The sequence below is a fragment of the Thalassophryne amazonica genome, chromosome 9 (assembly GCF_902500255.1).
Source record: "Thalassophryne amazonica chromosome 9, fThaAma1.1, whole genome shotgun sequence".
Taxonomy (NCBI): domain Eukaryota; kingdom Metazoa; phylum Chordata; class Actinopteri; order Batrachoidiformes; family Batrachoididae; genus Thalassophryne; species Thalassophryne amazonica.
Window position 1 is genome coordinate 77,934,212 of NC_047111.1, and position 23,657 is coordinate 77,957,868.

At 41.3% G+C, this 23,657-nt stretch overlaps 1 protein-coding gene across 1 annotated transcript in view; it reads left to right on the top strand.

Annotated features, from left to right (window-relative positions):
• Positions 1-23,657, top strand: part of sms (spermine synthase) — a 79,279-nt gene that overhangs the window by 8,310 nt on the left and 47,312 nt on the right. The window contains exons 2-3 of the mRNA XM_034178468.1: positions 21,626-21,743; positions 22,624-22,711. Coding sequence (XP_034034359.1) covers positions 21,626-21,743; positions 22,624-22,711 — 206 coding nt within the window. The remainder of the gene's footprint in view (positions 1-21,625; positions 21,744-22,623; positions 22,712-23,657) is intronic.

Consider the following 23,657-nt stretch of genomic DNA (forward strand, 5'->3'; position numbering starts at 1 on the left):
GTCGCGACAGGAAAAACACCTCCATTGGAAACCTTAACGGACAAGTTGGAACATGCCCAGCTGTTAAACAATTTCTCAGATACTCACTTGTTGAAAGCCATCAAAAGCCGCCTGAATTTTACAAATGGTTTTCAACACGGAGGTGTTTTTCCTGTCGCGGCGCAGACGGATTTGCGTCGTCGCCACGGAACCGACTCGGCGAATTTGCACGCACATTCTTTCATTACAAAATCTCCTTTAACAGTGGATTGTCCGCATAAACTCCTCATGCCGACTTCTTCTGAAACTTCTCTGTTCTCTGACGACGACCTGGGTGAACAAAGCTTTAAATTAGGAAGTTTTCAGCTCGAAACAGCCAGACTGACGCCACCTCCGACCGCGTCGCGCCGATCCGCTTTGTGAGCTGTCCTTAAAGCGAAAGAAACTCCGCAATCTCTCATCAGCCGTTAAACTTTTCACCGAGAACCAGCTGAATTTCTCGAATAGTGTCCACTCGGATATCCCTCACAGGTCCTGAAAAAATTTTGATAAAGCAACGCGCCGTCTCCAGCAGCATCTCAGACAAAGGATTTCAGCCAAGAGGGCTGGACCAGTGCTCACTCAAAGCCTGCCCACAGGCGGATGACGTCACCGACACGCGTGAAAAAACTCACGCATGCGCACGAGGGTTCAAGCATGTCTGGTGTAATCGCACGTGATTCAAATCCATATAGTTTTTTTTTTTTTTATAAAACTGCCGGTTAGTTTTCTAATAAACCTCGTAAAATACATCTGTCAACTGTTTCAGAAGACTATAACAGGTCAGTTTAACATAAAAGGGTATATATTACCAACAGGCATATGCTCTTTAGGGTTTTAGCGGGGAAAATTAAGCTAAAGTCCAACTACCCAGCGGATCAAACCATTGCTTCATTGTTTCACGCTTCAAAGTGCAGTCGCTCTGCAGAAGCGGTTGATTACAGACCCGCTGCAGGGTCTGCAATCAACGTGGAGAAATTATCATTTTCCTGACAAAGACCCTCAAAAACAATGACCGCTCTGAAGGACCGATAAGGGAATCGTTAAGCAAAAAGACTATCGATATCGGTGGATCGAATAATTTCTTAACGATACCCAACCCGATATGCGATATGTGGTCTATGGTGCGAGACCAAAACAAACAAAGAAAATAAGAAGACCAAAACAAACATGGCAGACTCTGTGAAGATGGATGACATGTGAAGAAATTCGACTTTGCCACCGCAAAATATGGTAAAATAAATAGAATTTTGCCTATTTTTGTAGTGGCCCGAGCAGGCCGTCATTTGATAAATTGTACTGGCCCATAGAAGCCCGAATGTGGGCCAAGTCGGCGCCAGACCAGCGGGCAAATGGCTATGTCGAGCCCTACTTGTGTCCTATGACTGCTGGGATAGGCTTCAGTCCCCCCATGACCCTTAGTCGGAGTAAGTGGTTATAGAAAATGGATGGATAGAACAGCCTAATACACAGAAGAAACAAATGCTCCTGGGAATCGCTTGCCATGCATGTTTTCGATGTGTACATGCTGCAAAAAGAGCAGATTAGTCAAGTCTATTTCCAAGCTGTAGGGAGGCTGTGGATATTTGAAAACATGGAGGGTTGGCGTTCTCAAGGAGCAGCAGGAACCCTGTTTTGAAGTGTTCACTCAAAAATTAAATACTCTGTGAATAAATACTTATTAGTTTTTCTGCCATCTATATACAACCCCAATTCCAACTTCATTGGAATTGGGGAGTTTCAGTTACAAACTGAAAACTTTATTGTTTTTGTGCAAATATTTGCTCATTTTGAAATAGACGCCTGCAACATGCTTCAAAAAGCTGGGACAACTAAAGGTGGGGAAAGTTGATGAATGCTCAAAGAACACGTGTTTGGAACATTCCACAGGTGAACAGGTTAATTGGAAATGCTGAGTGTCATGATTGGGTATAAAAGGAGCATCCCCAAAAGGCTGAGCTGTTCACAAGCAAAGATGGGGCGAGGATCACCACTTTGTGAACAGCTGCATGAAAAAATAGTCCAACAGTTTAAGAACAATGTTTCTCAATGTTCAGTTGCAAGGAATTTAGGGATTCCATCATCTACAGTACATAATATAACCAGAAGATTTAGAGAATCTGGAGAACTTTCTACACGTAAGCGGGAAGGCCGAAAACCAACATTGAGTGCCCGTGACCTTTGATCCCTCAGGTGGCACTGCATTAAAAACTGACACTGTGTAATGGATTTTACTGCGTGGGCTCAGGAACACTTCAGAAAACCATTGTCAGTTAACACAGTTTATCGCTACATCTACAAGTGCAAATTAAAACTCTATCATGCAAAGTGAAAACCATACATCAACAACACCCAGAAACACCGCCACCTTCTCTGGGTCCGAGCTCATTTGAAATGGACAGACGCAAAGTGGAAAAGTGTGCTGTGGTCTGATGAGTTTACATTTCAAATTGTTTTTGGAAATCATGGACGTCGTGTCCTCCGGACAAAAGAGGAAAAAGACCATCCCGGTTGTTACCAGCGCAAAGTTCAAAAGCCAGCATCTGTGATGGTATGGGGTTGTGTTAGTGCCCATGGCATGGACAACTTACACAACTGTGATGGCACCATCAATGCTGAAAGATACATCCAGGTTTTGGAGCAACACGTGCTGCCATCCAAGCAACATCTTTTTCAGGAACATCCCTGCTTTTTTCAGCAAGACGATGCCAAGCCACATTCTGCATGTGTTACAACAGCGTGGCTTCGTAGTAAGAGTGTGGGTACTAGACTGGCCTGCCTGCAGTCCAGACCTGTCGCCCATTGAAAATGTGTGGCGCATTATGAAGCGCAAAATATGACAACGGAGACCCCGGACTGTTGAACAACTGAAGTCGTCCATCAAGCAAGAATGTGAAAGAATTCCACCTACAATGCTTCAACAATTAGTGTCCTCAGTTCCCAAATGCTTATTGAGTGTTGTTAGAAGGAATGGGGTTAGGGTTATGGGCCTTCCACACTGAATACTTCAGGCCAATCCGTCAGCGTGTCCCAATCCGTCAACGCATCCGACACATGATGTCAGATGCATCGCTTCGGAAGCGGCAAGGGGGCGGAGATTACCACGTCACACTCTGGCTGTTTCCACAACCTGAAAAAAGTTTAGTGATCACCATCTTGAATTTGGGTCGCCTGAACCACAAAAAAGCTTTAAAGAACAGCAGTAGAACCATTCTCCCATCACCCTGCTGGGAGAAGCTTTTTTCGGCTACTTTTCGGAGTGACGCCGACCGAGGGAGGACTGACGACTTGGTGGGATATCGATCGAACCGTGACAGTCGGCCGACCCGCAAGGAGAAGCCAGCCTTCAGGCATCATCACTGGGCAGAGCAAGGCAGGCAGCCGGGGTGATGGAGCAAACCCACTCAGTCCGAAATCTCCCACTTTTTGGATTTAGTTTAGTTCTGCAGCTTTATCAACTTTAAATAACTTATTTTTTCGGGCGTTTTTTTCCATTGTTTTTTTCCCCGTTTTTTTTTTTCCTTTTTTCTATATAAACCGTTTAGTGTTTCTTTATATTTAAAGAAATATTTTTATTTGTCCCAATCAGGAACATTTGCTGTGCAGACAACCAAACTTCCATTGATGAGCTGAACACCATGACGTCCAGTCGAAAGAAAACATCTCTGCTTTTCAAAATAGGACAAAGTGTCTTCAGCAACACCACCAGAGTTCAAAGCTGCAGAAGAGACTTTCATCTGGTCCTGAGAATCCAGCATAACATCACCTGCTTCTAAATGAAAGGCTCTTTCAACAGCAACTATTATATTATTTTTTAAAAAAGCTGTTTCATTTTATATTTTAACAATAAGTGAAGGGATCATTAAAAATGTCCATGAATCAAAGTCCAAAGACATTTGCACAGGTAGAAGCTCTCCACTTATTGTGCTCAAATTCATATTTTAGAAATGACTCTGTCCTGATAACATTAAAGGCAATTACATATTTTGGCAAAATTACAAGTTGAAATGACCATTAAAAAAAATTCATCATGAGGTTTATGTCACAGAAATCCTACTTTACAATCACACTGCAGTCATTGTTAAATTATTTCCTCTTGCATTTATAACAAACATTTGTATTTATTTACAGTGTCTGTTTTTCTGGTTGAAATGAGATATAAATAATCTACCAGACTTAAAAAAAAAAAGTACAAATTTGCATGTTATTTTGTCTAAAAATAAATGTCTGAGGTTCCTAATGTTAAACAAGAAACTATCTAATCTGAAATAACAGGTGGTTTTAATTTACACATGTAAGGTTTCTAAAGAACCATTTATTGATTTATTTAGCTATTTTAATTACAAGTGTTCTAAACTTTTTTTTAACAGTAATCAGAAATTCTGAGGTAACAAACAACAAAAAAACATTTCGAACGATTTTTCTTCAGAAAACTGCTCCATAAATGAGCAGTCCTGTGACACGTATGTTTTGTACAGATCAGTGGTTTCTACACCGATCCATTTTGTAGAGATCAGTGGTTTCTGCCACTAGTCTTCCGTGTTTTGGTCCAACTCGTCGTTCCTATTGGACAACGCAAAGGTACGTCACAGCTCAGAGCATCAAATGTTGGATTGGATTGAACTTTGACTGTGTCAGCCTGCTGACAAGCGGCAACGCGCACTCCTGTCAGAAGCGTCGGTTTAGCTCGGCTTTTATTATTATTATTATTATTATTATATTTGTCAAGATTTTAGTAATATTACAAGAACAACATGAACAAACAAAACAAGACAGAACAAATCAAAACAACTGCCAGAGACGAAATAAAATACCATATGTGCAACTGACTTACATTTATAATACAGAGTAACACAATATTTGTCCTTGTATGCTTCCACAATGTCTCAGTCATCCAGATAGTGTGGTAATTTGACAGTGAGCCAAGAAGGGTCCCCATGTCTTCTCATGTCTGTGACGTTTGTCCGGCCAGTCCAAGCAGATGCATTCCAGTTGTATCACAGATACCATCTCCCTGAGCCAATGCTCAAAACTCGGAGGAGTGGTGGGTTTCCACGATAACAATATAAGCTTTTTGGCAACCACCATTCCAAGCTGTAAAGCCAGCTGCAAGTCCGGGGAAAATTTCAGGCTGTTTATGGAGCATCCAAATATTGCAGTATTGTGATCTGGTTGAATGTCCTTAGAGTAACAATCAGAAAACCATCTAAATATTGCAGACCAATAGCTGAGCAGCTGAGGACAGAACCAGAAAAGATGAGCCAACCTCAGCGGGACTACATTTATCACACTGAGAGGACACTGATGGAAAAAGTTTGTTGAACTTAGCCTTTGAATAATGTAGTCTGTGGATGACCTTATATTGTATTAGCCGGTAACGAGCATTTATAGAACAGGAATGAACCCGTGACATGACTACATCCCATAGCTCTACCGGTATGTCTGAATGCAGATCCCCAGACCAAGCTTCCCGCAAATAAGCTGAGGGCATAGAAGAAGTGAAGCAATCCACAAATTTAGAAATCAAATGTTTGGAATCCGGAGCCAGACACAGACTGTCGTAAAATAGATGGTGAAGTTGGCATAGACTCAAAATTCTCAAACCTCTGCTTCACATAGTGCCTTATCTGGAGGTAGCGGAAAAATTGTGAATTGGGGAGGTCATATTTATTACTCAGTTGGACAAATGAGGCAAAGTAACCATCAACATACAAATTGGCTATAGTCGTGATACCTTTCTTTTTCCAGGCGGCAAATGTGCCGTCTAACTGCCCAGGCATGAAAGAGGGGTTCTGACAGATTGGGGCATATATAGAGTCTTTAGGAAGCCGATTGGCCATCTTAATGTGTTTCAGTATACGCAATGAGTTCTTTAAGACAAAAGTGTTCTTAGACAATTTATCCAACTTGTGGTCAGAGAACAATCATGAACAGAGTGACATGTTACCATCAGTGGGAGTTTCAAGCTGTAACCAGGAGGGGGTGCCATCCTGCATCTCCTCACCAGTGGTACTGTGTTTCCAAAAGGTGAAAGCTCTGGCGTTAGCTGTCCAGTAATAGTGCTTAAAAATTGGAAGGCCGAGGCCACCTTCTTTCGTTGATTTATGCACATGGGCTTTAGATATCCTGTGAGCTTTGTATCCCCACACAAAGGGCAATATTAGTGAATCTAATTTGTTGAAGAATGAGGCACTTACGTAAATGGGTAAATTCTGAAACAGATATAAAAATCTGGGTAGACTAACCATTTTAATCGCATTGACCCTCCCGATCATGGTTAAGGGTAATATCCTCCATGCCTCAATATTGGCTTTGAGTATCTCAACTAGCTCTGCGTAATTAGCTTTAAAAAGATGCTTAGGATTCTTTGTCAATTTCAGTCCTAGATAGGTAAAATGATTGCTTACTACTCTAAAAGGCAAGGTCTCCAGAAATTCTTGAGGCAGGCTGTCAACTAGAGGCATAAACTCACTCTTTCCCCAGTTTATTGTATAACCCAAAATGTTGCCAAATGAATTAACATACTCCAAGAGAGCAGGAATAGAAGTCCTGGGGTCTGTCATGCAGATCAATAGATCGTCAGCATACAGAGTCACACATGTCTCCGCTTTGCCTAATGTGATGCCCCTAATAACTGGATGAGCCCGAATTCCTATTGCAAGAGGTTCCAGTGCAATGTCAAACAACAGGGGTGAAAGTGGATCCCCCTGACGCACACCTCTCTGTAAAGTGAATGATTTGGATTTATTCCCGTTTGTGAGGATGGAAGACTTGGGGTTTGAATATAAAATTCGGACCCATTCAATAAAGATGTCATTGAAACCACATTTTTTAAGTGTCGAGAAAAGGTATGCCCACTGTATTGTGTCAAAGGCTTTATGAGCATCCAGAGACAATACAGATGCACCATCAGCATATTTATGATCTGCGTATAAAATATTGAGGATTTACGGACATTACAAAAAGAATATCTACCCGGAATGAACCCCGTTTGATCCGGATGTATGATGCTAGCTATACTCTTGCCCAACCTTGTAGCCAAGACTTTTATTATTTTGAGGTCGTAATTTAATAAAGCAATGGGCCTATAGTTACCCGGATCTGTGCCATCCTTGTCTTTTTTGAGAAGGACACAAACATTGGCATCGCGTAGAGAAGATGGAAGTTCTTTACTCTTAAAAGTATGGCAAATCATTCTCAACAGTATAGGTGTCACCAAATCTCTAAAGGCCTTATAAAATTCAGCACCATAGCCATCAGGGCTGAGGGCCATTCCAGTCAGAAATGCTTTAATGGCCTCTTGTATTTCCAGTGCAGTAAAATCTGAATCCAAGTATCGTTTAACAGATGGATCTAATGGTGGGAATGACAGTGATTTGAAAAAATTGTCGAAATCAACTTGAGTGGCAGATACTTTGGAGGAATAGATGTCAGAGTAAAACTCTAAAACAGTCATTTACATCCCGTAAATCTGTCAGCATTTGCCCTGTTTTATCCTTGATTTTATAGATGGCTCTCTTTGTCTGCTCTCCCTTTAATTGCCGTGCCAGTAGCTTGTGAGGTTTTTCGGCAAGTTCAAAATGTTTTAATTTTATTAAGGTTTTGCCAACTTATTCTGCCAATATAGAATTGTATTCATATTGTAGCTTGAGAATGTTATTATAATCAGACTGGGACTGAGTGCTTTTATAGACCCGGTCAGCAGTTTGTAATTCCCCTTCAATTTCCTCTAATCGACCTCGTCTACATTTGTTCTGCCTAGCCTCATAGGAAATAATTTGTCCCCTGACATACACTTTAAGGGTTTCCCACAGTATTGAATCATTAACCTCGCCATTGTCGTTGGTCTCAAGAAATACAGAAATTTGCTCACTGATGTGCTTCCCAAAAGCTGGGTCAGAGAGTAGCATAGGATTAAAGCGCCAACTGTAGGTTTGCTTGGGAAGCAAGAGTTTAAGAGTAACACTAACAGGACTATGGTCCGATATTAATATGTTGTGATACTTACTGCCAACTATGTTGGAAATTAATCTGGAGTCAACCAAAAAATAATCGATACGTGTATAAGATTTGTGAACATGGGAGTAGAATGAATAATCACTGTCAACCGGATGCTGCAATCTCCAAATGTCCACAATTCTTTTTGAACTAGATAAGTTAATGGTCTGTACAAAGAGAATGTTGGGAGGTGGAGCCGTGGAGAACCTGTCCAAGTATGGATCAAGGTAACAATTAAAGTCCCCTCCAACAAAAACGTAACCTGAATCATCATCTGGAATCAAATCAAACACTTTTCGAAAAAAATACTGGGTCATCTGAATTTGGTCCATATAAATGAACAAAAGTCACTGGGAAGAGATTGATGAACCCTTTTACAACAATAAATCGACCATTGGGATCTGTCGTGCATGATTGAAAACTAAAAGTCACAGATTTATGAAAAAGAATTGCTACACCTCTAGCCTTAGACGTGAATGGAGAATGGTATGACTGAGAGATCCAGTTGGCCCTAAGTTTACTATGTTCTGTGGCCTTTACGTGTGTTTCTTGAAGAAAAATGATGTCAGCTTTTAATGACTTCAGGTGTGCAAAAACTTTACCTCGTTTAATAGGGTGACTAAAACCCCGAACATTCAAGGAGACCAGAGACAAAGTATCAACAATATTGCTCATTATTAACCAAAAAACAGACTGAAATATCAAACAAAGTACAGTTGCAACAAAACAAAAAACACATTCTAGTGTTTGTGTGGCAGTGAGGAAAACACTTAAAAAAAAAAAAAAAAAATACACTCATACAGAATCTATGCTTAAACAGCTAAACCCATTGCTTCCCCAAACGAAGCTGGCCTACCCACATTACCATTTGGGGCCACAGGCCAAAAAAGAGAGAAAAAAGAAGAAATATAGGCTGGCTACTGTCCTTCGTAGGACCCCAGAAACATTTAAAGTAAAACGAAATGCCAACCATTAGAATTCAGATTAGTCATTCACATCGCGGCCACCATCTATCTGACAGAGGTCTTTGTCTATAAAATTCTTAGCGTCAGCAGGGCTACTGAACACCTTTACCTGCCCACGATGAAGAACGTGAAGTCGCGCTGGGAAGCGTAGAGAGTGCTGGATGTTTTTCTCCTGCAGTACTCTCAACACTTCCTTAAAGCTCCGTCGTTGTTCCATAACGTCCATCGTGTAGTCAGGAAAAATGTACATCTGTTTCCCACCGTACTCCAACGTGCGCTGTCTCACAAGCCACATAATCTTCTCCTTATCTTGAGCAAAGTGCACTCGTGCGATGATGGTACGCGGCTTCGAGCCCTCCGCTGGTTTGGGTTGAAGTACGCGGCGCTCCCTGTCGATGACTACAGGCTTGTCAAAGTTTTCCGCCCCAAGTAACTTAGGAATCAGATGGGAGACAAAGTCGGAAGGCTTTCCCTTTTCCTCATCCTCTGGGATGCCCACTATTTTAATGTTGTTGCGTCTGGATCTGCCCTCTAAATCCTCAAGCTTGGAGCGAAGCACTCTGTTTTCTTGCTGTATAGCCGTCAGCGATGTCTCCAAACACTTAATTCGCTGCTCGTGGTCCGTGGCCTGATTTTTCCACATCCGTCACCCTCTCAATCAGCACTTGTTGGTCGGTCATGAGACTTTGAAACTTCTTCTCGAACTTGTCAAATCTTTCGTTGAAAGAGTTGGAGATGGATTTGGAGATTTTCTGCCATACAAGTGGTATCTCGTCCTCATCATCGCTAACCATCTCGCATGAGCTTGTGGTAGCAGCATGGCTAGCTTTAGCCATAGCTCCGCTTGCGTGGTGACCCTTTCCGTTACGTTTACCGGCCATTAACGTGATTCAGTTGATCAAAAATGCTGTCGGACGACTTCTGCTGTGTTGAAGTGATAGATGGAGGCTCTAATGTTGACAAAAAATCCGTTTTAAATATAAAAGTGGTTCATGCCCAAAGGAGCTCCGAAAAACACGTCTAATCGGCAGCCATCTTGCTAGCTCCCCCTAACTCGGCTTCTGACGCATCTAAAAGCAATGCGTCTCATTGAAAATAATGCTTTTTAGACCGATTTTTGACTCATCTGATGTATTCAGTGTGAAAGGCCCATCAGGGTTAGAAAAGATACATCCAGGTTTTGGAGCAACACGTGCTGCCATCCAAGCAACGTCTTTTCCAGGGACATCCCTGCTTTTTTCAGCAAGACAATGCCAAGCCACATTCTGCGTGTGTTACAACAGCATGGCTTCGTAGTAAAAGAGTGTGGGTACTAGACTGGCCTGCCTGCAGTCCAGACCTGTCGCCCATTGAAAATGTGTGGCGCATTATGAAGCGCAAAATATGACAACGGAGACCCCGGACTGTTGAACAACTGAAGTCGTCCATCAAGCAAGAATGTGAAAGAATTCCACCTACAAAGCTTCATCAATTATTGTCCTCAGTTCCCAAACGCTTATTGAGTGTTGTTAGAAGGAAAGGTGATGTAACACAGTGGTAAACATAACACTGTCCCAACTTTTTTGAAACGCGTTACAGGCATCCATTTCAAAATGAGCAAATACTTGCACAAAAACAATAAAGTTTATCAGTTTGAACATTAAATAACTTCTTGGTGGTGTATTCAATTGAATATAGGTTAAAGAGGATTTGCAAATTATTATATTCTGTTTTTATTTACATTTTACACAACGTCCCAACTTCATTGGAATTGGGGTTATACAACCCCTGGCAAACATTATGGAATCACCGGCCTCGGAGGATGTTCATTCATTTGTTTAATTTTGTAGAAAAAAAGCAGATCACAGACTTGACACAACTAAAGTCATTTCAAACGGCAACTTTCTGGTTTTAAGAAAAACTATAAGAAATCAGGAAAAAACATTGTGGCAGTCAGTAACGGTTATTTTTTTTTAGAACAAACAGAGGGGAAAAAATATGGAATCACTCAATTCTGAGGAAAAAATTATGTAATCATGAAAAACAAAAGAACACTCCAACACATCACTAGTATTTTGTTGCACCACCTCTGGCTTTTATAACAGCTTGCAGTCTCTGAGGCATGGACTTAATGAGTGACAAACAGTACTCTTCATCAATCTGGCTCCAACTTTCTCTGATTGCTGTTGCCAGATCAGCTTTGCAGGTTGCAGCCTTGTCATGGATCATTTTCTTCAACTTCCACCAAAGATTTTCAATTGGATTAAGATCCGGAATATTTGCAGGCCATGACATTGACCCTATGTGTCTTTTTGCAAGGAATGTTTTCACAGTTTTTGCTCTATGGCAAGATGCATTATCATCTTGAAAAATGATTTCATCATCCCCAAACATCCTTTCAATTGATGGGATAAGAAAAGTGTCCAAAATATCAACGTAAACTTGTGCGTTTATTGACGATGTAATGACAGCCATCTCCCCAGTGCCTTTACCTGACATGCAGCCCCATATCATCAATGACTGTGGAAATTTACATGTTCTCTTCAGGCAGTCATCTTTATAAATCTCATTGGAAAGGCAACAAACAAAAGTTCCAGCGTCATTACCTTGCCCAATGCAGATTCGAGATTCATCACTGAATATGACTTTCATCCAGTCATCCACAGTCAATCAGTCAATCAATCAATTTTTTTATATAGCGCCAAATCACAACAAACAGTTGCCCCAAGGCGCTTTATATTGTAAGGCAAGGCCATACAATAATTATGTAAAACCCCAACGGTCAAAATGACCCCCTGTGAGCAAGCACTTGGCTACAGTGGGAAGGAAAAACTCCCTTTTAACAGGAAGAAACCTCCAGCAGAACCAGGCTCAGGGAGGGGCAGTCCTCTGCTGGGACTGGTTGGGGCTGAGGGAGAGAACCAGGAAAAAGACATGCTGTGGAGGGGAGTAGAGATCGATCACTAATGATTAAATACAGAGTGGTGCATACAGAGCAAAAAGAGAAAGAAACAGTGCATCATGGGAACCCCCCAGCAGTCTACGTCTATAGCAGCATAACTAAGGGATGGTTCAGGGTCACCTGATCCAGCCCTAACTATAAGCTTTAGCAAAAAGGAAAGTTTTAAGCCTAATCTTAAAAGTAGAGAGGGTGTCTGTCTCCCTGATCTGAATTGGGAGCTGGTTCCACAAGAGAGGAGCCTGAAAGCTGAAGGCTCTGCCTCCCATTCTACTCTTACAAACCCTAGGAACTACAAGTAAGCCTGCAGTCTGAGAGCGAAGCGCTCTATTGGGGTGATATGGTACTACGAGGTCCCTAAGATAAGATGGGACCTGATTATTCAAAACCTTATAAGTAAGAAGAAGAATTTTAATTAGAATTAACAGGAAGCCAATGAAGAGAGGCCAATATGGGTGAGATATGCTCTCCTTCTAGACCCCGTCAGTACTCTAGCTGCAGCATTTTGAATTAACTGAAGGCTTTTTAGGGAACTTTTAGGACAACCTGATAATAATGAATTACAGTAGTCCAGCCTAGAGGAAATAAATGCATGAATTAGTTTTTCAGCATCACTCTGAGACAAGACCTTTCTGATTTTAGAGATATTGCGTAAATGCAAAAAAGCAGTCCTACATATTTGTTTAATATGCGCTTTGAATGACATATCCTGATCAAAAATGACTCCAAGATTTCTCACAGTATTACTAGAGGTCAGGGTAATGCCATCCAGAGTAAGGATCTGGTTAGACACCATGTTTCTAAGATTTGTGGGGCCAAGTACAATAACTTCAGTTTTATCTGAGTTTAAAAGCAGGAAATTAGAGGTCATCCATGTCTTTATGTCTGTAAGACAATCCTGCAGTTTAGCTAATTGGTGTGTGTCCTCTGGCTTCATGGATAGATAAAGCTGGGTATCATCTGCGTAACAATGAAAATTTAAGCAATACCGTCTAATAATACTGCCTAAGGGAAGCATGTATAAAGTGAATAAAATTGGTCCTAGCACAGAACCTTGTGGAACTCCATAATTAACTTTAGTCTGTGAAGAAGATTCCCCATTTACATGAACAAATTGTAATCTATTAGACAAATATGATTCAAACCACCGCTGCGCAGTGCCTTTAATGCCTATGGCATGCTCTAATCTCTGTAATAAAATTTTATGGTCAACAGTATCAAAAGCAGCACTGAGGTCTAACAGAACAAGCACAGAGATGAGTCCACTGTCCGAGGCCGTAAGAAGATCATTTGTAACCTTCACTAATGCTGTTTCTGTACTATGATGAATTCTAAAACCTGACTGAAACTCTTCAAATAGACCATTCCTCTGCAGATGATCAGTTAGCTGTTTTACAACTACCCTTTCAAGAATTTTTGAGAGAAAAGGAAGGTTGGAGATTGGCCTATAATTAGCTAAGATAGCTGGGTCAAGTGATGGCTTTTTAAGTAATGGTTTAATTACTGCCACCTTAAAAGCCTGTGGTACATAGCCAACTAACAAAGATAGATTGATCATATTTAAGATCGAAGCATTAAATAATGGTAGGGCTTCCTTGAGCAGCCTGGTAGGAATGGGGTCTAATAAACATGTTGATGGTTTGGATGAAGTAACTAATGAAAATAACTCAGACAGAACAATCGGAGAGAAAGAGTCTAACCAAATACCGGCATCACTGAAAGCAGCCAAAGATAACGATACGTCTTTGGGATGGTTATGAGTAATTTTTTCTCTAATAGTTAAAATTTTGTTAGCAAAGAAAGTCACGAAGTCATTACTAGTTAAAGTTAATGGAATACTCAGCTCAATAGAGCTCTGACTCTTTGTCAGCCTGGCTACAGTGCTGAAAAGAAACCTGGGGTTGTTCTTATTTTCTTCAATTAGTGATGAGTAGAAAGATGTCCTACTTTTACGGAGGGCTTTTTTATAGAGCAACAGACTCTTTTTCCAGGCTAAGTGAAGATCTTCTAAATTAGTGAGACGCCATTTCCTCTCCAACTTACGGGTTATCTGCTTTAAGCTACGAGTTTGTGAGTTATACCACGGAGTCAGGCACTTCTGATTTAAAGCTCTCTTTTTCAGAGGAGCTACAGCATCCAAAGTTGTCTTCAATGAGGATGTAAAACTATTGATGAGATACTCTATCTCACTTACAGAGTTTAGGTAGCTACTCTGCACTGTGTTGGTGTATGGCATTAGAGAACATAAAGAAGGAATCATATCCTTAAACGTAGTTACAGCGCTTTCTGAAAGACTTCTAGTGTAATGAAACTTATTCCCCACTGCTGGGTAGTCCATCAGAGTAAATGTAAATGTTAAGAAATGATCAGACAGAAGGGAGTTTTCAGGGAATACTGTTAAGTCTTCTATTTCCATACCATAAGTCAGAACAAGATCTAAGATATGATTAAAGTGGTGGGTGGACTCATTTACTTTTTGAGCAAAGCCAATAGAGTCTAATAATAGATTAAATGCAGTGTTGAGGCTGTCATTCTCAGCATCTGTGTGGATGTTAAAATCGCCCACTATAATTATCTTATCTGAGCTAAGCACTAAGTCAGACAAAAGGTCTGAAAATTCACAGAGAAACTCACAGTAACGACCAGGTGGACGATAGATAATAACAAATAAAACTGGTTTTTGGGACTTCCAATTTGGATGGACAAGACTAAGAGTCAAGCTTTCAAATGAATTAAAGCTCTGTCTGGGTTTTTGATTAATTAATAAGCTGGAATGGAAGATTGCTGCTAATCCCCCGGCCCGTGCTACGAGCATTCTGGCAGTTAATGTGACTCGGGGGTGTTGACTCATTTAAACTAACATATTCATCCTGCTGTAACCAGGTTTCTGTAAGGCAGAATAAATCAATATGTTGATCAATTATTATATCATTTACCAACAGGGACAGAAGAGAGAGATCTAATGTTTAATAGACCACATTTAACTGTTTTAGTCTGTGGTGCAGTTGAAGGTGCTATATTATTTTTTCTTTTTGAATTTTTATGCTTAAATAGATTTTTGCTGGTTATTGGTGGTCTGGGAGCAGACACCGTCTCTACGGGGATGGGGTAATGAGGGGATGGCAGGGGGAGAGAAACTGCAGAGAGGTGTGTAAGTCTACAGCTCTGCTTCCTGGTCCCAACCCTGGATAGTCACGGTTTGGAGGATTTAAGAAAATTGGCCAGATTTCTAGAAATGAGAGCCGCTCCATCCAAAGTGGGATGGATGCCGTCTCTCCTAACAAGACCAGGTTTTCCCCAGAAGATTCGCCAATTATCTATGAAGCTCACCTCATTTTTTGGACACCACTCAGACAGCCAGCAATTCAAGGAGAACATGCGGCTAAACATGTCACTCCCGGTCCGATTGGGGAGGGGCCCAGAGAAAACTACAGAGTCCGACATTGTTTTTGCAAAGTTACACACCGATTCAATGTTAATTTTAGTGACCTCCGATTGGCGTAACCGGGTGTCATTACTGCCGACGTGAATTACAATCTTACCAAATTTACGCTTAGCCTTAGCCAGCAGTTTCAAATTTCCTTCAATGTCGCCTGCTCTGGCCCCCGGAAGACAATTGACTATGGTTGCTGGTGTCGCTAACTTCACATTTCTCAAAACAGAGTCGCCAATAACCAGAGTTTGATCCTCGGCGGGTGTGTCGTCGAGTGGGGAAAACGGTTAGAAATGTGAACGGGTTGGCGGTGTACACAGGGCTTCTGTTTAGAACTACGCTTCTTCCTCACAGTCACCCAGCCGGCCTGCTTTCCCGGCTGCTCGGGATCTGCCAGGGGGTAACTAACGGCTACCTTGGTCCGCACCGACTACAGGGGCCTGGCTAGCTGAAGAATTTTCCACGGTGCGGAGCCGAGTCTCCAATTCGCCCAGCCTGGCCTCCAAAGCTACGAATAAGCTACACTTATTACAAGTACCATTACTGCTAAAGGAGGCCGAGGAATAACTAAACATTTCACACCCAAAGCAGAAAAGTGCGGGAGAGACAGGAGAAGCCGCCATGCTAAATCGGCTAAGAGCTAGTAGCTACGCTAAGCTAGCGGATTCCTAAAAACACGCAAAGTGAATAATGTGTAAATAATTTAGAGGTGATTCAGCAGAGGGAGTGCTTTAGTTAAGGCACGTAAAGATTACACTGGGAAACAAATCGTAATCTAGATAACTAGATCAATCTAACTGCGCAGATTAAACAGCTAACAGATACAGAAAAACACCGCTGTGCTCCGGAACAGGAAGTGATACAATACCGCAGTGAGAGCCACGATTGCTTTTCCTTAGCCCATTGTAACCTTGTTTTTTTGTGTTTAGGTGTTAATGATGGCTTTCGTTTAGCTTTTCTGTATGTAAATCCCATTTCCTTTAGGCTGTTTCTTACAGTTCGGTCACAGACGTTGACTCCAGTTTCCTCCCATTCGTTCCTCATTTGTTTTGTTGTGCATTTTCATATTTTGAGACATATTGCTTTAAGTTTTCTGTCTTGACGCTTTGATGTCTTCCTTGGTCTACCAGTATGTTTGCCTTTAACAACCTTCCCGTGTTGTTTGTATTTGGTCCAGAGTTTAGACACAGCTGACTGTGAACAACCAACATCTTTTGCAACATTGCGTGATGATTTACCCTCTTTTAAGAGTTTGATAATCCTCTCCTTTGTTTCAATTGACATCTCTCATGTTGGAGCCATGATTCATGTCACTCCACTTGGTGCAACAGCTCTCCAAGGTGTGATCACTCCTTTTTAGATGCAGACTAACGAGCAGGTCCGATTTGATGCAGGTGTTAGTTTTGGGGATGAAAATTTACAGGGTGATTCCATAATTTATTCCTCAGATTTGAGTGAGTCCATATTTTTTTCCCCTCTGCTTGGTCTACAAAAGTAACCGTTACTGACTGCCACAATTTTTTTTCTTGATTTCTTATAGTGTTTCTTAAAGCCAGAACGTTGCCATTTGAAATGACTTTAGTTTTGTGTCATGTCTGTGATCTGCTTTTTTCTACAAAATTAAACAACTGAATGAACATCCTCTGTGGCCGGTGATTCCATAATTTTTGCCAGGAGTTGTATATATTTTTGGTTCCCTTAATGGGCCAAGTGATAGTGCCCATAACTGGAGCTGCCACAAAAGACTTTTGATAGTCGACTAATCAACAATAATTTTTGTGATTAGTCGGATCATACGTAAATTGCAGCTTATTGCATTTTATTTATTGATACCATTATCGATTCCTTATCGATACCTCCTGTGAATTTTCTGTGTGCTACAAGTAGGCTTTACAGGTTTTCTATGTCAACAACATTTTGAGTCCTAAAGTAAATAAATATGAAATTGATCTCTGGACATAAATAAACTTTACATGGTTGATCCTAGATCTCTGGACATAGATAGAAAAAATCTGTAGTTTTTAATCAAAAGCATTTCACGGAATGGATGTTACTCCATACGTCTGAGCTGAGTTCAGCTGTAGGGGTGCCGGAAAAAATCGATTCATGCCGAATTGAGATTCTTATTTATTAAGGTTCTGAATCTATCTGAAATGTCAGAGAATCGATTTTTTTAAAAAGCATTTTTAAAACCTTTTCTTGCTTACTCTCTGCTTGTACTGTTTGTTAGGCAACGGCCTCCTTACTACAGTGTCCCCAGGAGGGGAGGGTCCGGCGTGCTTCAAACATTCGTGAGCTGCAGCTTTGCATGGCAGACGAAGAACTACTTCAGCCAGCACCTTCTTTGCTGAATTCAAATGTTTGGGCGCATTTTGGATTTTATTATTTGCTGTGTAAGAAGGAGCTTGACATGACTTGTGCAGTGTGCAAAATCTGCAAAATGAAAGTCAAGTACTTCGAAAACATTTCAAATCCGCAAGCCCACATGCTACGCCATCACCCAGAGCTAAAAGAAGCAGAGCAGCAGTCTCTGCCGACTACTGACCAGCGCACACTCCATCACTTTGCTAAACTGCCAGCCAACTCTGAACGAGCAAAGCAGATAAATACACTCAACAAAAATATAAACGCAACACTTTTGGTTTTGCTCTCATTTTGTATGAGATGAACTCAAAGATCTAAAACTTTTTCCACATACACTATCACCATTTCCCTCAAATATTGTTCACAAACCAGTCTAAATCTGTGATAGTGAGCATTTCTCCTTTGCTGAGATAATCCATCCCACCTCACAGGTGTGCCATATCAAGATGCTGATTAGACACCATGATTAGTGCACAGGTGTGCCTTAGACTGTCCACAATAAAAGGCCACTCTGAAAGGTGCAGTTTTGTTTTATTGGGGGGGGATACCAGTCAGTATCTGGTGTAACCACCATTTGCCTCATGCAGTGCAACACATCTCCCTCGCATAGAGTTGATCAGGTTGTCAATTGTGGCCTGTGGAATGTTGGTCCACTCCTCTTCAATGGCTGTGCGAAGTTGCTGGATATTGGCATGAAGTGGTACACGCTGTCGTATACGCCGGTCCAGAGCATCCCAAACATGCTCAATGGGTGACATGTCCGGTTAGTATGCCGGCCATGCAAGAACTGGGACATTTTCAGCTTCCAAGAATTGTGTACAGATCGTTGCAACATGGGGCCGTGCATTATCCTTCTGCAACATGAGGTGATGTTCTTGGATGTATGGCACAACAATGGGCCTCAGGATCTCGTCACGGTATCCCTGTCATTCAAAATGCCATCAATAAAATGCACCTGTGTTCTTCGTCCATAACAGACGCCTGCCCATACCATAACCCCACCGCCACCATGGGCCACTCGATCCACAACATTGACATCAGAAAACCGCTCACCCACACGACGCCACACACGCTGTCTGCCATCTGCCCTGAACAGTGTGAACCGGGATTCATCCGTGAAGAGAACACCTCTCCAACGTGCCAAACACCAGTGAATGTGAGCATTTGCCCACTCAAGTCGGTTACGACGACGAACTGGAGTCCGGTAGAGACCCCGATGAGGACGACGAGCATGCAGATGAGCTTCCCTGAGACGGTTTCTGACAGTTTGTGCAGAAATTCTTTGGTTATGCAAACCGATTGTTTCAGCAGCTGTCCGAGTGGCTGGTCTCAGACGATGTTGGAGGTGAACATGCTGGATGTGGTTGTCCTGGGCTGGTGTGGTTACACGTGGTCTGCAGTTGTGAGGCTGGTTGGATGTACTGCCAAATTCTCTGAAACGCCTTTGGAGATGGCTTATGGTAGAGAAATGAACATTCAATACACGAGCAACAGCTCTGGTTGACATTCCTGCTGTCAGCATGCCAACTGCACGCTCCCTCAAATCTTGCGACATCTGTGGCATTGTGCTATGTAATAAAACTGCACCTTTCAGAGTGGCCTTTTATTGTGGGCAGTCTAAGGCACACCTGTGCACTAATCATGGTGTCTAATCAGCATCTTGGTATGGCACACCTGTGAGGTTGGATGGATTATCTCAGCAAAGAAGTGCTCACTATCACAGATTTAGACTGGTTTGTGAACAATATTTGAGGGAAATGGTGATATTGTGTATGTGGAAAAAGTTTTAGATCTTTGAGTTCATCTCATACAAAATGGGAGCAAAACCAAAAGTGTTGCGTTTATATTTTTGTTGAGTGTAAATTTACAAATTTAGAATCACTTGATTAACCTTGTAAAGTTGCATTTTCTTAAACATAAACATTTAAGTAATATAACTATTTCTCAGAGCTCTTTGAATCGAAAATCGATTCTGAATCGAATCGTCACCCCAAGAATCAGAATCGAATTGATTCGTGAGTTGTTGTAAGATTCACATCCCTACTAAGCCCTTTGCTGGAGTCTGCAGGTCTGCAGCCATACAGTCTTGGACTGCTGCACATCATCCAGGACGTCTCATTTTGAGAGGAAAAAAAAATTTTTTAATCGATTGCAGTTTGTTTGTATTACATTTAGAAAGAGGTGTTTTTTAATTTAAGCGTGATTCACTTTGAAGTTATTCATTCCGAGCGGACTCTCTTTCTAACTTGACTCGGCAGCGGAACAGAGGACAATTCTTGCTTCTGTCTCACAAGACAGGAGTCCCAGTTAGTCACTTGAATCCGAACAAAAGTGACTCACGATTGACATATTTTAATGGCTTTGAGAGGGGATTAGAAGCGGAGTTGCCGCTTCTGAAGAGGAACTAAGCAAAGGAAATGAAGCAGCAGATCGAAGCACTGCTTCATTGGTTCAAGGTTCAAAGCAAATGACTCGTCAACTATTAAATTAGTTGTTGACGGTTTCAATAGTCGACTAGTCATGGCAGCTCTACCCATAACCCCACCACCACCCCACCCGCAGCTCTAACCTGACCTTGTTCAGAGAACGTCCTAGTCCTCCAGAAGGATCACTTTTCTAAAACAAAACAAAAAAATGCCATGGAAAACTTTATTAATACCTTTATGTTTTAATAATAAAAATATGATGTAGTGTATGCACAGGTGCCTGAGTGTTGGCACCAGTAGCTGCAGAAGGCTAAGGCTGGGTTCACACGGCAGGATAATTAGGCCAATATCGGACCCGATCTTCCCTTTCCGACAATCTTAAGGACGCCCCGACAATCGTGATGATGTCAAAGATAATCTTATCAGATATTCCTCCCGTGTGTGGTGTGTTCAGAGCGCTCTGATCTGCTTGGAAGGACATCAGGAGATATTACTAAATCAGGGATATTCAACATGTTTGATTTATTTGGCCCGATATCGCAGCGTGTTGTGTCCTCCGACCCCAAACAAGCACACAGCCTGCTGAATGTGATGTGTAGCCAATCAGAAAAGCGAGGTGACGGACGCACGGAGTGGAAAATAAAATCAAAACAGCTGTTCTGACTTACCAGAAAGTCCGGTGGTTGCGTTGTCTCCACTCCTTTAAAGAACGCCATTTCTTTTTCTTTTTGTATCTTTTTTCCCTCTGTTTTAAATAGTCAACAAAGTATCTCCGTTTGTTTACTCTGAAGTCATGTTTAATCTCGAGAGACGTTGCGAGATTTCCTGTCTGAGCTGGAAATGTTTGTGTGTGAAATCTGTTCGTGTGTGGTGTTGTTGTCCTCCGTGTGGCTGAACACCACACACTGTACGACCAAACCTGTCAGATCTATGATTTTTTTTTTTTTTTTTTTTATCTGCACGTGTGTGGTCTCTCAGGTTTTGGAAACCTAAAAATAATTTTTAAATCCTGTCGTGTGAGCCAGGCTTAAGGGAATGTCCACATTTCACCTGGCTGCAGCAGATAGATGGTTATTGTAGAGATGTGGGCGTAGACCGTATGTCTGCCTGCACCAGTGCATGCTCCCAGACTGGTCTTGGACTGGACATATACACATGCAGACAAACCATCCAAACTTGCGTAGTTAATTTTTGAGAGGAATCCATTCAAAATATTCAGAGCAGAGTATTCCTTTGATTTTGTATGGCTGTCTTTCCAATATACTGGCAAGTCAGCTGTCAGAATTCAGGTGACCAAAAGTGATGACACAAGCAGATGCACTTCCACTTGTTTTTCACATAATTAAAACACTCAATTATGTGATTTTCATGGTGAGTATTGGATAATTCCTTGCAGCTTTGGCATTGAAAGCTACTTGTGCTGAATGTCTTTTTTTTTTTTCTTTTTCTCTGCCCCCTGCTCCCCACCCCCTCTTTTTTTAAGTTGATGGTGACATCTTCAATCAGGTACGATCCATCTTTGATGAACTGGAAATGACAGAGACGGTCCTTGACACAGCAGGCCATGGATACGTTGCTACTTTTGTAAACAAAAATGGCTGGTAAAAATAAAATACACATGCACACATTCCTTGTTTGAAACACACTTTATTTTGACAAGGTCTTCTTTGGTCAGTCTAGCAATTTTTCATTTGTAATTTTTTTTTTTTTTTTTTTTTTTTTTTTGGCGGGGGGTTGAGATATCTATACCGTGATTGTCTCTTGGATATAATCACCAAAGAACCACCTTAGGGTGCACAGTATTATGACTGCATTATTTTACTGAGATTTACAGTCAGCTGTACTTTGTGTGAACCAGACTAGTAAGTCCCTTCAGCTGCTCCCTTGTTTGCACTTGGGGTCGCCACAGCAAATCCAAGGTGGATCTGCATGTTGAATTGGCACAAGTTTTACGCCGGATGCCCTTCCTGAGGCAACTCCACATTACTTTGTGTGAACCAGACTGGACACAATTATTCATGAATAATAAATGCATAATTTGCAACACAACTGCATCCTGCTGAATTTAATTCTCCTGCTCACAGTGGAGGCACTCAGCTCATGTTCAAGTTACCCATTAGCATCGCCTTATGTGACTCTCGTTCGAATTGCGTTATGTGATGCTGGTGAGTTTTCATGCTCATGTTAACGTTGCGTTACGACTTTTCAAGACCCATGAACAAATAAATCTATGGGTAATCACTGTTTTAAGGCACTTTCCTCACTCAGGTGCTCAGCCACAAACTTTGTATTTTTATTTTATTTTTTATTTATCAACTCATATTTCATAAATACTGTGACTAAAGAAACCTAGTAAAATAGTTGTGATTATTTGGGAGATTTTATATACTTCATTAATTTCATAATTTGTATTTATTTTATAAAGGAAATTTTTGTTTTAATTATGTTTTTGTTTTGTCTCCGTGTCTCATGGTTGTGTAGGCTTGTTGTTCTGCGTATCCACTCCCATGGATTGATCACCATCGATCTGCAGTGTTATGAAGATGATGGCAAAGCACAACAAGACAATGTAGGTGGTGTCTTTTTTTTTTTTTTTTTTTAATATGTTAACGTAAACAGCCAAACAGAGGAAGTGCCACAGTGAGATGTCATGTGTTGCTGACAACTGTGGTTTCTGCTTTGAGCTGCATGCAGATATCTTAGCTTTTTGGAAAACAAGTACTTTTTTATTACTGCCAGTTGAGGTAAACTGAAAACTGCACATGACATCTGACTGTGCCACCCAAATTATAACTGTACAGTCAAAACATTAGATTTTGAATGTTTAGATTAGTCAAAACATTCATGCTGCAGCATGAAATGTCCCTTGAATTGAGTGTGTGAAAAACATGTCAATTACTCTAAAGTTGCCTTTGGCCATGGGTTAAAGTTCTCCGTGACCACGACGGATTTCCGTCATTTGGAAAATTTAACCACCCATACGCACGCATGTGGTGTTGTGTGTTTTGGGGCCAAAATATGATACTCTCACTGTCAAAGCAACATCCCGTTCTGCGCTAATCAAAGCAGCAGCAATGTCAGCGTGGACTGCGGAGGAAGGGACTGTGTGAATTTTCACTCCTGCGCTATGAGCCACAGTCCTTCTTCTCTTCTCTGTCTTCGTGGGAACATTGGCAGACCTTCCCCAAGTAGAGCAGGGTGTGGCTTTACATTGGACCAATGAAGCAATGTGTCGATCTGCTGTTTTGGTTCTTTGCTTTATTTCACTTTATCTTAAATTTTCCCCGCTAAAACCCCAAAGAGCATATATCTGTGAGTAATATTTACCTTTTTATGTTAAACCGACCTGTGATGGTCTTCTGAAACAGTTGATAGATGTATTTTATAACTTAAAAATGGGACCGATGCTAACGCGTTAGCCCGTCTATGGCGTTTTCAATGTTAAAGTTAGCATTAAGCTGTAAAAAAGTCAAATGTATTACAAATTGTAATATTTTATTCATTTATTTTTATTT